The 19,585-nt window shown below is 35.9% G+C and overlaps 1 protein-coding gene across 1 annotated transcript in view; it reads right to left on the bottom strand.

Annotated features, from left to right (window-relative positions):
* LOC118978731 (protein eyes shut homolog) overlaps positions 1–19,585 on the bottom strand; it is a 213,878-nt gene that overhangs the window by 77,705 nt on the left and 116,588 nt on the right. The window contains exon 4 of the mRNA XM_037034346.1: positions 10,338–10,459. Within this exon, the coding sequence (XP_036890241.1) occupies positions 10,338–10,459 (122 nt within the window). The remainder of the gene's footprint in view (positions 1–10,337; positions 10,460–19,585) is intronic.

Here is a 19,585-nt window from a genome sequence, read left to right as displayed (position 1 = left end):
ATGTCTGATTATCAGTATATTTTAACATAGTTCCTAATAATGCAAAAGAGGCTGTGGGGGATTGTTTTTCTCTTATGATTTTTCTTTCTTGTTAAATTGCTTTTTTCTTCAAAATTGAAATTTTTGAGTAAATTTTTAGTTATTATTTTTCAATTTAAACAGTTATTCATTCTTGTATATATGTATATATCCATATATATATATATATATATATATATATATATATACCATGCATACATATATTCTCATATATTTGTATATGTGTGTGTGTATACAGTGCATTTAATAAAAATTCTTAAATGCCAAATTTTGAAAAATGTTATTTTTTAAAGTTAAAATGTAAATTATTTAGTAAGGGTACTTATCTTCACTAAATGGTTCTGGCATTTAAACTTTAATTTGTATAAATAGGTTTTCATACTGTCACCTCAGAAAATGTCTGGATTGAAGTCATTCACTTGATACACTCCTAGTCATCTGAAGGATGGAGGATGAAAATGAGACTTCTAAACTCTTGTAGCAAGGCAATACATATCTGCTCTGAGAGTCGTGGGACAGCAATTACCAATCTGCAATGTAAATCTGAATATTTCCTCATAGACGCCTTTTACCTCTTGTTATCACAACCAATTTTCATCTTTTATCTTAGTGCCTGTTATTGCTGGAGTCCACCAACCTCACGAGGGTTTATGCCCCATAACGTGGCTATTTCTGATTCTGCCCGTTTCTCACTGACCAAATGCAAATGTCATACCAAGGTCTAAATCACACCGAACCACTGTTAAAGGGAGAGAAATCAAAGCTCTATTCTAGTCCCACAATCAGCATTAGGCAGTTGGATAAACTGATGCAAGTTTTAAAGTAGTCTGAATCCCCAACTTTTACTATAGCTCATTCCAATTACTATAGTCATTTGTTTCTCATTGAATTACTTGGCCAGGACGAATATCCCATCAAAGAGGAAAGCTGCTGAGCTTATAAGATTACAAATTATTTTCCATACTGTATATCTAGTTCAGAAGTACATTATGCTCCAGTAACCTGCTTATAAGCCTAAGGACTAATGTTCCTGAATTCCATTGCCTCTCTTAGATCCAGTGCAAATGTACCTAGATGCTGTAAGTTTCCCTTATTGCATTTCTCCTAGTGAAATAACTGCATCTTTCCTAACCAACATTCCCTTTGCAACTCTGGTTCTTTGCTAAGCTTTAGCAATACCGTGGAAGGATAACTCTTAGCCTATACCAGGCTGCTTATAGCATTAAGTTTCCAGTTTATCTTGGATATAATTAGTACCTAAAACTCTACCCAAATCTTAGAGAAAAATTTCAGCTGGCTAGCAAGAGGTTGGCATGATACTCTTCAATTCCAACTATTTTAACAAGCATTACACCATAATTTAGTAAAATCTGCATATTCTGAAAAAATCCCTAAGGCCCTATTTTGTTCAATAGCCTTTCAAATCATTCCTTGGCAATGTCCCTTGGCAATGGGGTCAGCCTGTTCTTTCTGAACCAATGTCATCTAAAATAGGAATATATCCTTGATGACTAGGGCTGCTGGAAGTGCTCATGAAAACTAGCTGAGGATAGTGCTTTTTCCTTGAAAAAGTTCCCACTTGAGAAAGAAATGTTTAGCATCCTACCAATCTTCATTCTAAATTTACTTTTTATAATTCTAGCTATAAATTCTCCTCAGCTCCAGTTATTATGCACATGAGAGGCCAATGATTAAGTTTTAGTCACCTGTTGATAGATCATTTCCTGAATCAACCTGTCCTCCCATCACCTCCTAGGATGCCATTCAGTGTAAGCTTCCAGTACAGATGAGCGTTGGCTGAGCCCTCAGGGCTCCGTACTTGAGGCCTATAGTCATGACCTTACACTGTGCCTGTGAGTTTCTCCAGGCAGCCTCCAGTAAATGTGGGTAGTCTAGTATTTATGCATTATGGTTCTGCTTGTGAATCTGCTGTGGAGTATTTTAAACATACAGAGACTCAGCCCTCATGTCCTACTTATTAAGTCAGAATTCCCAGGAGGTAAGTTTAAAGTAAACATGTATTTTTAGAAATGACATAGGTGGTTGTGATTTATTATGGACTCTCTGAAATACTGATTTACTCTTGAGATGCTTGTCCTCTTCAGTTTCTTGAATTTTATGGGCAACTGAACTCAAGCTCTGACATTCTCAGAGATGCGGTAAGGTCTAGGACCAAAAAAGAATCTTGAGAGGTGTGTGATCTGCAGACCTGTATTAAGGCATAAATATATGTGTGTATATAAATATATGTACATATATGCACATGTATGTATATATGTGTATGTATATGTATATATGTATTACTGCATGACCATAAGAAATCTGCTTCGTTTCTATGAGCCTTATATTTTTCTTTACAAAATACATCTTCTTCAGTGTAGCAGTGAACAATAAAAGAATCCTGGAAGGCACACACCACCACAGAAAATGAGTAAGACTCACATTTTCTGACAATTAGCTCTGGATTGTATATATTTAAAAAAATACAGAATCAGAAATACCACTCTAGTCTTATATTTATATATGTGTGTATATATATATATATATATTATTTATGTTCATATACTCATTCACATATCCATGCCAATCACATTGGTCTCTTTTGAGTTTTTGTTTCAGATTTTTTTAACTATGAAGGGTATATTTTTTGCCTGTCCTTTAAGCCTAGCAGTTAGGCGGAGTTTTTTCTTCTGTGAGAGGGCAGAGCCAATTTAAATCACATAAGATTTAGGTGCAGTTAACCAGATTAAAGGTTTGCTGCCTGAAAGATAGAGGCTAACGTGTTCTGCTTTGTGTCTGTCAGACTCAGAGCCTTTCACCAGATTTGGGGCAAACACACAATTTTAAAGGGTGGCCCCAGAGACCCAACAGCCCGGGTCATGTCCAACAAAAGTTATCATCAGCTGTCGAATCTCTAGGATCTTGGCATGAGTGCAGAGTCTGTGGGTTTCTTACTCATGAGAAAGTCTAGTAATAGTTAGAGACATACATAAAGACTTGACTATTAATTAATCCATGTATTCTTTCATCCTGCATTTCCTTTCTCTTTCTCCCTCTGTCTCTCCACAGTTGAATCATCATCAACATCATCATTATCAAACATGATATATGTTTGTTAATCATATACGGCAGCACTAGGTTCAGCATTTTAGGTGCAGTATCTAATTTAATCTTCATAACAATTCTGCAAAGTGGCTGCTATTACTTTACAAATTATGAAAATGAACTGATTGAGGCTTAGAAAGATTAAGTGACTTACACAAGGTCAGATGACTTAACACTAGTAAAGGCAAAAGCCATCTTTCTAAAAAGCCCACCCCCCTTTGAACATGCAGCTTTTTTGTCTTAAAGAGCATGGGAATGCAACGAAATTTCACCCTACTATAATCAAGGTGATGCCACAGGCCACTCTGTATTATTCCAAAACAAAGTTGTCCATCAAGTTATAAATAAGAAATAGATCTGTTGGCTTTTATTTGTATGTATGTGTATATGTGTGTGTGTGTGTATGTATACACATAGCAATTGACATGGATTCCAGAACTTGATTTTTAGAAAGCTCTTAATTTCTGTTTAAATCAGGACAATTGACAGAGGACTATAGAAAATAGACACATTCTCTTTTCTTGTATGTACACACATGTGTGCATGCACATTTGCACATATGCTTGTTTCCACAAGTATATATACATATACATATATACTTCCATGTCCTAATTCAAATTTTCCTAAAATTTTCACTATTGATGAATTTTCACAGACAAACAAGAAATTGGCATGACATAGAGTTCAAAGGGGTGACATCATGACATTCTTAAATGATGGAGATGAGGGATTGCTCTCCTTGACCACTGTTCTTGTCAGTTTAGAAATTGTTGAAGAAAACTTGTTTTTCTGAAGGAAAATGTGCTTTTTATCTTATTATCTTATCTTCTTTAAAACAATATATGAACACAGTATAGCCATTTTTCAGAAAAGTCTTATATAGGCTTAATCAATAAAAATGCATCTATTTAAACAGCAGAAAGAAAGCTTTTTGGAAAAATATAAAATCACTGTGGACTGAACTGTTCAATAAATTCTCAGAAATAAATTGGGAAGCCTAGAGTTGAGTTCTAGTTCTGGTTATAGAAGTACACAAATAATAATGTAAAAGTACAGTGTTTGTATTGAAACAAATTGAAACTAAATTTGTCTCATAAATCTTTGAAAATAAACCCATTTGTTGATATATGTTGGCTGATACTGACAATGGAAATGGTACTCAACAAATTCCAAACAATTTTTAAGTTTGATGATTTCTGGGAACTGTCCATTTTTATTAGCGAGTCTCAAAATAAAATTTCTTTCACCAATCTGTTATGTTCTCACACAATATTTATGAAATTCAATTCTGCTCCATAGATTTCGTAAACTTTAAAATTTAGCCATCTGTAAATCTCACTTCTCTATAATGAAGAATCTTATAATAAGAAAGAAGGGACAATATATCTGAGCCTCAAGAATAAATTTCACAAGTCCAAAGTACTAACTTCTTTACTCAGGCAGATCAACAAATCTTTCTCAAGTTCTGTCTACTTTTACTTTGCATGTAAATTTTTAAATTTTGATTATTTGTATTAAGGATGACCTATGGTATTCTAAAAATGATTAGTGGGGAAAAACTGGGTGCTTCAGAAAGACATATTAACTGTCATCAAGTAGACAATTGAGTATAATATATTTAAAGAATTAAATAGGTCATCAGGTAATGAACTAAAGTTCTATATTAGTCATGAATTATACAAGAAAAACAAGCTGATAATCTGTATTGTAGAAAGGATAGAAAATTAATACCATTATAATGAACCACTTTTGTAAAAGTAATGCTAATTTACTTCCAATAAATTCTGAAAGTAAGAATCTATGTAATGCAAATTAGAGATCTGAGCAATAAAAAAATTAAGTAGATTTTATTCTACAAAGACAAAAGTAGTCTGTTTAGAATAGACAGGGCCAAAAAACTTCATTTTTGTCTTACCTAATTCTTGCAGCATCTCTGTTATCTGGGTTTGGTTATTAGCTCATACATCACAATTAAGATTATGTCTATATATTCAATACTGAAAATGTTGTAATTAATCAGTTTAATCAGAAGACTTTATTGAACCTTTGGGATATCATTACAATCAATCAATAATTGATTATTTTTAATATTATCAAAATGATATGAACCATTATACCCGGCCTCTATGAAAAGCTATAATTTCATGCAAAGATTTTCTGATTAGCAAATGTCAATATATAAAGAGAATGATACTTCACTAAGTTATTACAAGTGAGGAAAAAACAATATATTATCTCCCTCACAAAAGGATTAGAATGGGAAAGTTAGATTCATTTCCTTTGTGTTAAAAACAAAAGCACTGAAACAGATGGAAGAATACAAAAGAGAACAGTACTTTTAATAGAAGATGCAATGAAATATGCTGCTAAAAACCTCAAGGGATAAGTTGTTTAGTTTTTTGTATCATCTTTTATTTCTCTTTTAAGGTGATAAATTGCAAGTAATCAGTACATATGAAATATAAACTTCTGTGCTCCACCTCCAATATCACAGAAGTTTAGAGCTAGAAAGTGTCATCTATTGTAGATACCTAGTGCAGTGATTCTCAAATAGAAGTACACATTAAATCACAAGGGATTATAAATTACCCAGATGTCCGAATCCATCTACTGAATCAGAATTTTAAGCATGTGTATTTTTAAAGGCAAACTCCTAGTTAAGAACAATTAAGTCCAACTCTTTCATTTTATTGTAGCAACTGATCATCCAACTTAAAAAAAAAACTTGTTTATGTATATTTTGGTACTAAAATAAAATAGAAGCTATCGTTAAATTAAATAAAAATGCCATGTATTATTAATTTGAATGAATATTTTAACAATCTTTCATTCTATGTTTTCAAGAAGTTTAGTGACTTGTAGTATGTCATAGAACAGATCCATGTCAAAGCCAGACAATCTGCAATGGTCTCTCTAGTGTTTTAAGTGGATAAAATTTACAAGACCTTTAATCTAGCAAAATTACAAAATGAATAAGAAAAAAATCATTTTTTGAGGTTCATTTTTTCAGATCATAGGGTAGAATCTATAGGACCTATGAGTTAAAAACAATTATGGTATGTACAGAACACAGCCATAGTAAAAGTTATATGTAAGAGCTAAGACATTTCAGGCTTTAACATTTTTGTCATATTCCTCTGTAACAGAGATTATTCAGAATGACATCTGTTACCATCTTCTTTTACTACCAAAATGAAATTTTATTTTTTCCACTAAGAGGTATTTAGACAATTCTCTGTGGTTTGAGAATTCTGAAGCTTCCAAACTCTGAGCCAAATCAGATTCTATGTATATTCATCAAAGGACATTAAGTACATCTTCATGAAGGAGGAGGGCATGAAAGGAATGAAGCCTTTTATATTTGGACAGAGAACAGTGGGACTGAATCCACACTGATTATTTATTTATAATCCTACAGAGAGAGCAGAACCTGAGGTTTTAGTGGTTCCAGTTGGGTATGTAGAATGTACAAGTGGAGCCTCATCAGTGATTAGCTAAGCACCATGAAGTCAAGAGGTGTATAAGATCCTGGGAGCCAAATATGGTATGAAAAGGATTGGAATCATTTGGCAGACTAAGCTATCTCTGAAAGGAGCATGGGGATGACACAACAAGTGTTTCAACAGCAGCCAAGATGAAGTGTGAGCGGGGCTATTCCCTCATTATCCAGCTTTTACTCTATAATCCCACAGGGAGGGAATGGGCAACTCTCAAATGACTGACATGGATTTTTCAACCATATGGTAGTAAAAGCAAAGGCAGTTCTTTTTTTTTTTTTTTTTACTAGAAAGCATATCAATTCAGTTTGGTTATTGGCACCTGAGAGTTAGGAAGAAACTTTTGTCTGTAGTATACCCGTACATATAACATATATAAATTTAACATAGTTGTATATGAAAAAAACTGTTCTCTCCACATGTTAGTTCTACTGCACTATTTTAGTATCTCCTGCTGCTATCAAAATTAAGCATTCATTATTCATATAAGAAACAGAGAAAAATGAAAGTAAAATGAGAGAGAAAATACCAGAATAATTTGATCATACATATTTAAATAACCACAAAGAGATAGTTATTCACAAATATGCTTAAGAAGTTACATAAAGGAATAAATGTTATCCTATTCATTCTTAACATTTGTATCTCATTTTGTGCCAAGCATCAGAAATTTCCTGTTTCTCATTATTTTCTTAGGTTTACTGAACTCTAAAGAAAGGGGAAAAAACTAGCACATTGTTATAAAATACTTCTCATTCCTATTTCAAAGTCTTTGGATTTTTCGCTTTTTATTTAAACTCACATTCATGATGTCACATATAGTCATAAGAAAATGCCGCAGATGTGAGGATGTTAGTTTAAAGCTGTACCACACCAAGTTCAATGAAGAAGCAAGCCCCGTGTCTACAGTATTACCTAGACTGGTCTAGAGAGTTTGACTACTATACAGAGAGCAGACTGCTGACTCTTGTAGCCAAATGCGAGTGCCTTATAGACAGAAAAATCGTTTTTCTGTTTGTTGCAAGATTTTTCTAGAACATCACACTCCATATCTTTTTTTTTCCTCTTCTACTTCAAAGCCTTAAACATCTCATGGTTTGTGTTTTAACAATGAGTTGGTGAAAGAAAGCAAATAATGACACTTAAATTGGGCCTTGCTTTATTTTGAAATTGCGACTTTTTGTTTTGCAATGATTTTTGTCCCAACTTATTGTTATACAGTGCATTATCTGTCCACCTATGCACTACTTATTCCTATACAGAAATGCAATATTTATCATAACATCAATTCACTAGTTAACTTAGCAGGCTTAGTTCTCAAACCCTACATATTCCAAAGGAAGAACTGGCTTTCAGAGGGTAACCTCTGAGCCTCGGAATATGCTGACGGGTATCAGTGTGCCTAATCCCTAGCACCCTGGACTGTGCCAAGTGGTTTATGTTAATGATGTGATTCACAGTGAAAGCCTGTTTTTTAAACCTGGGCGTTGGATTGTACTGTGTCAGTTTAAACACTGCAGGAGCCGAAACCACGTTTCCTAAAATACATGCCCTGTGAAGGACCTGAGTAAAAACCCAGGACACCAGGGCATAAGTGAGCTTCCTGATTGTCAACACTTCAGTCGCGTTGTCCCACATCATGTTTGAGAGATTTAAGTGCTGTGCACAGATCTCCGTGAGGAGGAGACACCTGACGCCTGTATGTGGCACGTCCATGGCTGACCCTCATGCCTTTCTTGCTGCTATTTTCAATCTATCACAACAGTGTGGCAATTCCAGGGCAGGGGGAGGAAGTGGAAGTAAAAGTGGGTGTAAGGGGAATAAATGGTAATGGGAAAAAATCAATAAAAATAGACTATTAAAAATAAAAGTAAATACTTTTTCATTGCTATAAACCCCAAGTATGAATTTTCTGACCCTTAGTTAATCATACAAACTGAGGGGAATGTTGAGGCCCCAGACATAATACCTAAAGGCTACCAAATGCTTTGAACATTCTTTAACTTTTAAACATTTTGTTGTTTCCATAACATCTTTTCTTGGAAGCATATCACTAATTCAATGACATTTGTCTTGTAATTGATATATGAATTTGCAACAAAGAGCAATGGACTCTCGCCCCCCAGCTTTGACATAGCCCGAGTCCCCCTGAACTCTGGGAGAAACACTTCCTGGCTCTAATCCCCTTAAGCCTGAATACCTGTTGGGAGAGGTGCAGCTCCTTGCCTTGCTAGAGGGTGTCCTGGGGAAAAATCTGGAGTCACAAAGACTTCCTGATAAACCTGTGAAATCTGCTCTGCTAAGAGTGCTTTCATTCATATGTTAAGGGTTCGAGCAGGAAACCCTAAAACTCTGTTCCTGACAGACTGACTCATAGTAAGCTCTCATATATCTTTAAAATGTTATCTACTGTTTGATCCTTGCCACCATGTATTCCTGTGTATTAGAACCCAATAAAAGGCCCTGGAGGAGGGGACTTGAGGCCTTTATCTCCTCGGAGAAACTGGCCGCTGCTGGCCTTTGTCTCCCCTGAGAAACTGGCCACCAGCCCACGGCCTTTTCCCTCTGGGAAAATGGCCACTTCTCCTCCCTAAGCAGATCATGTCGTGTCTCAACCATATTTCACTTTCATCCGAGTCACCCGGGGGACTTGCGAGAAAAGTAGCCCCCACACCTACAGAAATCTCCCAAAGTGAATGGTTCTAGCATCACTGACTTATATAAAGCATTTGGTATGAATTAAGATGAAGCATCAGGGCCACTACACATATCGAAGGGGTGGTTGGATAACTGATGAACCATCTCTGTTTCTGAACACAGCTATCCAAGCATTAGTTATAATTCTTCATTTAGGTGTCTACCTTCCTTGTAGGAAAGACACAATTTGCCACAAATGACACTTTCATTGTAAAAACAAACACTTACAGTACACTAATCATCAAAATAAATACATGAAAAAAAGATCTGTTTTGCAAAGCATTTTTTTCTAACTTTAACTAGCGCAGTCCTTTTGTGAAAATGGGCCCTGTTGCTGAAGAATAAACTACGAACCTGAACTAGCATTGCAGCATTAACCTGTGTTGTCTGCCATTTATCATCTGAAGCCAGTCAGTGAATCCACCTTGAGTAGATGTTTTTTATGTCAGGCTTTCAGAAAAATGAGGAGCCCAAGGGGATCCCATTGATTTGCCAACTGTGTCAGTCTATTTAAGGCAGAGTGGCACATGCTTATGACAAAGGCAGTGACAAATGGATATGTACTGAAGGGACAGCAACAACATTGAGAAATGAAGAAAACAATGAAAGCATACAGCATGAGATGGAAATCAAAATAAAATTCAAGATTATATATCTGCATGTGCACATAATACCTTAAGTTAGGTAAAAGTAGGTGCCTATGGAAAAATAGCACTTTTCAGAATAATTTCTGAAATATTATAGAAATTCAATATTGCCAAGGGTTATGAAATCAGAACGAATGATTCATTTTATTTACATCAACCTATATATAATGGTGAATAGAACCTTTTTACTACTAAAAAATATTGCTTGAGCTTCCATTTTCTAACCTTAACAAATATTTGTATGCATTTACACACATTAAAAAGCCACCGAGGCCACAGTTAACTGTATCTATAGCAGTTAATCTATGCTAGCACACATTAAGGTATATTAGTAATATTCATGGATACTAACAGGAAGCGGATCTTTGCAGGGAGAATCGTGCTCGCAGGCATTCGGGATGCAGCCATCAGGGCCCCGTTCCCATCTCAGGTGCACTGGGCCCAGATGGCACAAGCAGGGGAAGCCAGCAACCACTGAAAACAACAGAAGGGAGAAAACACTTAAGAATTTCTTAAATCATGATATAATTAATACTAATTACTCTGAAGAATGTCATACTCATCTAAATGCATTTCACTGGCAATTTTTAATAAAAAATTGTGAATTCTTATATGTAAGACGCTATTACACAATTCTCTACAATATGTTCTAAATAACAGTTCTGTTTAACTTAAAAACTTCAGTGATTTACTTAATGATTTATTGTGTGTCAACTGTTTGTATTTATTCCTTAAATAATTTTTATTGTTAATTTATTCGTTTTCCTAATTTTTCCCCTTTCGCCCTCCTTTGCTTACCCCAGCCTCTGCTCCTAGTCAATCCCCACACTGTCGTCCATGTCCCTGGTCACTCAAACGTGTTCTTTGACTATTCCCTTCCCCTCTCCCCCAAATTCTTGCCCCCCCTTTCTTCTCATCCCTTTCAGTATCAGAATATTCACAATGAACATTTTGTAAGAATTTGCAAAGTAACAATAAAAACATCCAGTTTTCTTTCTCTTTCTCTTTTTTTGTCAGTAAATAATATCTGTGATCAATAGGTTACTATTGTATCAATTAACTTTTTCCCAGATGGTTTTAGGCTTAATAAACAGCAAGTTTAGTGGTTGTTAAAGCTCCTTGTGTGACAACATACATTAAAGTACATAGAGATCTGAAAGTTGATCTTGAACCACTTAAGCCTTTGTTCAAAAGAGATTTCACATTTCATCACAATCTTTTAAAAGTAACGATCCGAATATGTCCTCTATTGTATCATCAATGGCATGGAAAAAGAAGAGGCTCTGAAGCATCTCAAGGAAACGGTGACAGCATGGATTGCCCTCAGAACAGGCGTAGATTTGTAGCTGCTCCTAGTTAGTCCCTGGGTTCTACTTATCCCTGAGATTCACCATCTAATCTACACTGCCACCCTGGCTCTGTGCAAGTACCAGCTATTACTCTCATTAAATGCTTAGATCCTTGGAGGAAAGACCATTTTCTATGTAATGTGAGGTACTTAGATGCTTTCTGGATTTCTGCAGCCATGCGTCTGTGTAGCACAGGGAACTGGGGACTCTAAGGAGAACAAGCCAGCCCACGACCCTCAAAAAGAGAGAAGGGGGACAAAAATTGGCAGCTCTTTAGACAGGATTTTATTTCTGTTTTACATTTTTCATTTAGCATCCTTTTTGTTTACATCTCAAATGATTAATTCATATGCATATATAATTGTACATAAATTAATGATAAAATCTTATCAGTTGGTGCATCTTTATGTTATCTATAGAATTCTGTATATCAAAAAATTAAAACCAAATGTTATACAATATGTGATAAAGATATGATGGAATCACATCAATCATAACGATATTTTTTTAAGGTTTATGACTACAATTTACGTTTGGATATTGATGCAAATTGGCAAGGAACAAACCACAAGAGTCAAATTAACTTTCAATATAAATACAGACATTTTTTATGTAAATAAATGATGAATTATATTAAAGGAAATATGACAACAAAAGATAACTTTGAATTAACAAAGGGTCTGAAAGACAGAGGCTGGTGTTAAAAAACAAAGCATTTTTTAAATCAACAAATATGCTTTCTGAATGTTAACTCTTTAGTACTATGAAACTAAGAAATAAGCTACATTCCAAATAAGATCCTTATGAATAACCCACACTACTGTTTTGAATTGAAATTTTCATCAGTTGAGCTGTCTATATATTTGGATATATTATTTATTCTATACTTAAATATACACCAAACATCATACATTAGTTATACTGAATCAAAGCTGTTGACATAGTAAGTTTATTTTGAAAGTATAGAGGTTAGTATTTGAACAGTGTGGTGAATAACCACAAAATGTCTGAGATTTACAAATTCACATATACATACTGATAATTGTTTCTTATATATAGTCATGTAACAAACACTATTAACTTTGCACCCACGCTTGCTCAGGCACCTTGCCAGGTAGCTCATTTGCCCCACTGGCCCTGAGGTTGATTCTGGCTGGTTGGGTACCACTCACCCTGAGGTTGATTTGAGCCACATGTTTGCACTTGACTCACACTGCTTGTCCATAGGCTGACTGGTGCTGCTTGCCGGTGATGGGCTCTGGCCACAGTGGGCCTCCTAAGTGAGCAAGGAGGAGGAGCACCACATGGATCTCATCACAACTGATGAATTAAAAACTCAGGCCTGGCACAGATGGACAGTGGGGGCCTGGCAGCTCATAGAGGACCTGGGCCAGAGGTTGTGCATCTGTTAATATTTCAACCCAGACCTGATCCTCATCCTCTCAAAACTATAGGAAGGTTGAAAAGCGAAGCCCAGCCCCACTCTTCCTGTGGTGTCCAGGAAGCCAGCAGAATTTGCTCAATGGTTTTAAAGTTAGCAGGAAGCTCTTTTTTTCTTTCCTCTCTTTTTTTTTCTTCTCCTAAGTGAGACAGTAAGAAATGGAGTTATGAAAGGTCTAGAGACAGATCCATGGGAGAGCACAGGGCTAACCCCCAAAACTGAAAAACTGAGACAAACGTCACTTTGCTATCCCATGGAACAGGCACTTTATTGTTTATTTGTATTATTATTATTTTTCATTATCCTTACCACTTTTATTAGTATTTTTTATTTCTCTTCTTTTTGTTTAGTTTTCTTCATTTTATTTCTGTTTAATTGCATTGTTTGACTGGTTTTTCTCATTCTTTCTTTATTGTATTTTAATTTTCCTCCTTTCACTTCACTCATGTGCCAATAATTCTGGTTATCCAAATCATACATTTCTTGTCATATTATCATTATTCCAGTACTATTGTAAATAATTGTTGTCTCATACAATTATGCATACTACACAGCAACCCTTTCTAACCTTAACCCATTTCACTTTATTCCTGAGCTTTATTATTGCTGTGGTTAACTCTATTCTCTCACACATTACTCCTAGTTTCTATCCCTTAATCTCACTATATCTCATCATCTAACCTTGCACAAGTACTCTTATTTTTTAGATTCAGCTCACAATCCTCCTCCCCTCTAATAAGAGTCTTATCTCTCTTTCACATTTTATAAAAAGTGGCTAGTTGAGTGAAATATCACAGTTAATACTATACTTATCCAAAGAATCTCCTATCTCTTCTCTACTTGTTTGTACTTTAAGTCCCTTAGAAAACTCTCCCACTGTCTTAATCCTACCCCCTGCCATTGATCACATACAAGAATAGGTGAGGGCTGCAAATATCAGTATACCCACTGGAGGAGAGAAACCACCAACAAAGGAACCACTAAAAAATACAATAAGAAAGCCCACACAAACATAAGAAAGGGCAAACCTAGAGCATCCAGACAAGGAGATCAAAGAGACCATACCACTGAATCCCATAGAATTCTTACCATAGAAGTTCACCCTACAAAGATAGTGAGCAAAGCAAAACATCGGGAAGCACAGAAACAAGCAAAAAGACTCACCTAAAATGGAAAGACATAAAAAAAAAAACACGCAATCAAAAGGAATGGAAGACTCCCCACTAAAAGAGATCAATGAAATGGAGGTAAACAAACTATCAGATATAGAATTAAAAATAATGGCTATAAAGATATTCAAGAAACTCATAGACAACTACAAGAAACTGAGTGAGAACTACATCAGCATGAAAAATGAAATAGAAACTATAAACAAAAAGTAGGAAGAAATGAATAAAATATCAGAAATAAAAACACACTAGAAGGAATTATAAGCAGGCTGGCTGAAGCAGAGGATTAAATAAGTGAGCTGAAGGACAAGGTAGAAAAAAAAAAACCAGAAAGAGCAAAAGAAGGAAAAGAGACGCAGAAAGAATGAAGAGGGGTTAAGGGAAATGCAGGACAAGATGAAACATAATTACAATCATATAATAGGGATACCTGAAGGAGAAGGAGAAGAGCAAGGGATACAAAACCTGTTTGAAAAAGTAATGATGAAAAACTTCCCCAATTTGATGAGAAATAATGTCATAAAATCTAGGAAGCACAGAGAGTCCCAGTCAAGAGGAACCCAAAGAGGCCCACTTCAAGACACATTATAATTAAAATGGCAAAATTTCAAGACAAAGAGAGAATCTTAAAGGCAGCAAGGGAGAAACAGGATGTAACATACAGGTGAGCCCTGATAAGACTAGCAGCTGATTTCTCAATGAAAATGCTCCAAGCCAGAAGGGAGTGCTGAGAAATATTCCAAGTAATGAAAACCAGAGGCCTGCAACCAAGACTCTCCAGCACTTTATCCAGCAAGGCTCTCAATTAAAATGGAAGGCCAAATAAGGAGCTTCCAGGGCAAAAGAAGCCACAAAGAATACACCCCCTCCAATCCAGCTCTGAAAAAGATGCTAAAGGGTCTGCTTTAAGAAAAAGAAAAAAAAAGAGTGAGAGGGAAAGGAACACAGGTATGTAAAAATTGCAATGAAGAAGTGCCCATCAACAATAACTTTAAATGTAAATGGTTTAAATGCTCCAATCAAAAGACATAGAATAGCTGAATGGATAAGAAAGCAGACCCACACATATGCTGCCTACAAGAGACCCACCTCAGAACAAAATACCTACACAGACTGAAAGTGAAGGGTTAGAAACAAATATTCCAAGCAAATGGACAGGAAAAAAATCCAGGGTAGCAATCCTCAAATCAGACAAAATAGACTTCAAAAAAAAGGGCCATAAAGAGAAACCCAGAAGGTCACTTTATAATACTCAAGGGAAGAATCCACCAAGAAGACATAAACTTGTAAATATATATGCACCCAATATAGGAGCACCCAAATACATAAAGAAAATCTTGGAGGACTTCAAGAAAGATATTGACAGCAATAGACTTATAGTCAAGAGGAACCCAAAGAGGACCACTTTCAACACTCCACTGTAAAAATGGATAGAATTTTCAAACAAAATATCAAAAAAGATATTGCAGTATTGAACAATGCCCTAGATCAAATGGACTTAACTGATATATATATAAAACCTTTCATCCAAAAGATGCTAAATACACATTCTTTTCAAATGCACATGAAACATTTTCAAAGATAGACCACATGATAGGACACAAAACAAGCCTCAACAAATTCAAGAAAATTGAAAACATATCAAGCATTTTCTCTGACCATGATGGACTGAAATTAAAAACCAATGTCAAGGAAAAAACTCAAAAACACTCAAACTCATGGAGATTGAATAGCATGCTATTAAACAATAACTGAGTTAAGAATGAGATCAAGGAAGAAATCAAAAACTTTCTGGAAACAAATGAAAATGGAACTCACAACAACCCAAAACTTATGGGTCACAGCAAAGACAGTTCTGAGAGGGAAGTTCATAGTGATGCAGGCCTACCTAAAAAAGATAGAAACATTTCAAATAAACAACCTAACACTATGCCTATAAGAACTTGAGGAACAACAACAAGGACAGCCCAGAGCAAGAAGAAGGAAGGAAATAACCAAGATCAGAACAGACTTAAATGACATAGCAACTAAAAGCACAATTCTAAAAATCAATGAATCCAGGAGCTGGTTTTTTGAAAAGATAAACAAAATTGACAAGACTTTAAGCAGACTCATCAAGAAAAAAATGAGAGGACCCAAATAACCACAATCAGAAATGAAAGAGGAGAGATTACAACTGATGCCATAGAAATAAAAAGGATTGTAAGAAATTACTGTGAAGAACTATATGCCAAAAAATCTGAAAACCTGGGTGAAATGAACACATTTCTAGAAAAACATAGTCTTCCAAAACTGTACAAAGAAGAAGCAGAAAGCCTGAACAGACAAATAAAAGCTGATAAACTTGAAGCCATAATAAAAAAAAAAATCCCAACACACAAAAGCCCTGGTCCAGACAGTGTCACAGGAGAATCCTACAAAGTATTTAAGGAAGAGCTAACCCCTATTCTTCACAGACTATTCCAGAAAATCTAAGAAGAAAAAAGACTCCCAAATTATTTTTATGTAGCCAGCACCATCCTAATCCCAAAACCAGATAAGGACACAACAAAGAAAGAAAACTTCAGGCCAATATCTCCAACGAACATAAACACTAAAATCCTCAACAAAATATTGACAAATCATATGCAGCACTATGTTAAATAGATAGAAACATCATGATCAAGTGGGACTTATCCCAGGGATGCAAGGATGGTTCAATATTCACAAATCAATAAATGTAATACATCACATAAACAAAAGGAAAGACAAAAATCACATAATCCTATCATTAGATGTGGAAAAAGCATTTGATAAGGTACAGCACCAATTTATGATAAAACACTCAGCAAAGTAGAAATAGAGGGAGCATTTCTCAACCCAGTAAGGGCCATATATGAGAAACCTATAGACAATGGGCAAACTAAAATCTTTCCTGCTAAGATCAGGAACAAGACAAGGTTGTTCACTTTCACCACTTCTATTCAGCATAGTATTGAATAGAAGCCAGAAAAATCAGACAAAAAAAAAAAGAAATAAAAGACATCTAAATTGGAAAAGAGGAAACAAAACTGTAATTGTTTGCAGATGATGTGACAGTATAAATAGAAAATCTTACAGACTTCTCCACCAAAAAAAAAACCACTCGACCTGTAAAAATGAATTTGGCAAAACAACAGGATACAAAGTCAATATTTGGAAATCAAAGGCATTTTTGTATACTAACAATGAAATATCAGAAACAGAAGTCAGGAAAAAAACATTTGATATAGCAACAAGAAAAATAAAATACCTAGGAATAAACCTAACCAAGGAAGTAAAAGACTTATAGTCAGAAAACTACACAAAAATGAGGAAAGAAATCAAGGAAGACACAAACAAATGGAAACATATACCATATTCATTGACTGGGATAACTAGCATCATCAAAATGCCTGTACTGCCCAAAGCAATTTGTAGATTCAATGCAATACCTATCAAAATACCAATGGCATATTTCACAGATAAAAAACAAATACTTCAAAAATTTAGATAGAACTTTAAATGACCCCAAATAGCAGCTGCAATTTTGAGAAAGAAGAACAAAGTAGGAGGGATCACAATACCTGATACCAAACTGTATTACAAGGCCACTGTAATCAAAACAGCCTGGTACAGGCATAAGAACAGACACATGGACCAATGGAACAGAATAGAGAGCCCAGAAAGAAACCCAAGTCTCTATAGTCAACTAATATTCGACAAAGGGGGCAGAAGCATAAAATGGAGTAAAAAATAGCCACTTCATCAGATTATGTGGGGAGAGCTGGACAGCTATATGCAAAAGAAATGAAACTCAATCACCAACTTACACCATACACAAAACTGGGGGGATGGGCTGGGATGGGAGTAAAAGAAAACTGTACTTGAATAATAATTTAAAAACATTAAAAAACACAGACATATTTAATAAATAAAATGCAAAACATTTTAAGTCCAAAACTCCCTAAAAATAAATAAATACATAAATTATAGGTGGATAAAAGACTTAAATATAAGCCATCACACCATAAAAGTTCTAGAGGAGAACATAAGGAGAAAAATCTCAGATATTCATGAGAATACACAGCAGTATATTCACTGATATGTCCCCTAGAGCAAGGGACATAAAGGAAAAAATAAGCAAATGAGATCTCATCAAAATAAAAACCTTCTGCACAGATATAAAAAACAGCATTAAAATGAAAAGAGTACCAACTCTTGGGAAAACATATTTGCCAATGACACCTCAGACAAGGGTTTCATCTACAAAATATATAAAGATCTCACATGACTCCACTCTAAGAAGACAAGCAACCACTGATGGGATTATACCCTAAAAACTCTAAAACACCAATCCAAAAGAACTTATGCACCCCAATGTTCATAGCAGCACAATTTACAATAGCCGAGAGCTGGAAGCAGCCTAAGTGCCCATCAGTAAATGAATGGATCAAAAAACTATGGTACATATACACAATGGAATACTATGCAGCAGAAAGAAAGAAGGAGCTCCTATCCTTTGCAACAGCATGGATGGAACTGGAAAGCATTATGCTGAGTGAAATAAGCCAGGTGTTGAAAGACAAATACCATATGAGCTCACCTTTAGCAGGAAGCTAAACAATAAAACAAACAAGCAAGCAAAATAAAAATAATGACACTGAAATAGAGAATAGGGGGACAGTGACCAGAAGGGAGAGGAGAAGGAATTTCAGTGGGAAAAGGGGAAGGATTTACAGGAACTACTATAAAGGATTGATACAGGGTGCAGCCAAAGGGGGGGGTGGGCAAGAAAGATTTGGAGTAGTGTCCAGAAGTCAAAGTATACAGGAATATTGGAGGAAATATTAAAATGTCCTCACCCTGCCCCCCAGGTGTCAGTTGGGGGAAGGGACAAATGGAGCAGGGCTATTGAGAATTGTTTTGCATGGCAACAGTTTTGCAGCTAACCTCTGGAATGGTCATTTAACATATCTATAACCTTTAACTGGTTTCATAGATATGTTACATAGCTGTGGCCAAGTTTGGGCCAGGGAGAAGTGAGTGGCTGCTACCCAGGCTGGAATTGGGGGCTGCTTCTCAGAGAGAGTGCCTGCGAGAGAGGTATGTGGCTTTAGCAGAGTGAGGAACCCCCTCTTGGCCAGGTGAGGGGGAGAGCTATGCTGTTTTGGAAAGATGTAGACCCCTGTAGCCATTAGGAGGGAGAGCCAAGCGGTTTCAGCAAGGTGCAGACCCCCTCTTGGCCAGGTGAAAGGGAAAACCACGTAGCTTTGCCAGAATGGAGATCCCTGCGGCCAGGCGAAGAACAAAGGTGCACTTTTGGTGGAGTGCGGCTTTGGTAGAAGAGGCCCACATGGAGTTGGGGTGCTCCCTTTGGCCTAGTGGCCNAAGAACTTATGCACCCCAATGTTCATAGCAGCACAATTTACAATAGCCGAGAGCTGGAAGCAGCCTAAGTGCCCATCAGTAAATGAATGGATCAAAAAACTATGGTACATATACACAATGGAATACTATGCAGCAGAAAGAAAGAAGGAGCTCCTATCCTTTGCAACAGCATGGATGGAACTGGAAAGCATTATGCTGAGTGAAATCAGCCAGGTGTTGAAAGACAAATACCATATGAGCTCACCTTTAGCAG

The sequence above is a fragment of the Sturnira hondurensis genome, unplaced genomic scaffold, assembly GCF_014824575.4.
Source record: "Sturnira hondurensis isolate 20B ecotype Veracruz unplaced genomic scaffold, ASM1482457v3 Scaffold0022136, whole genome shotgun sequence".
Classification (NCBI taxonomy): Eukaryota; Metazoa; Chordata; class Mammalia; order Chiroptera; family Phyllostomidae; genus Sturnira; species Sturnira hondurensis.
Note: the sequence above shows the minus strand (reverse complement) of the source record. Positions and strands in the feature narration are given on the sequence as shown.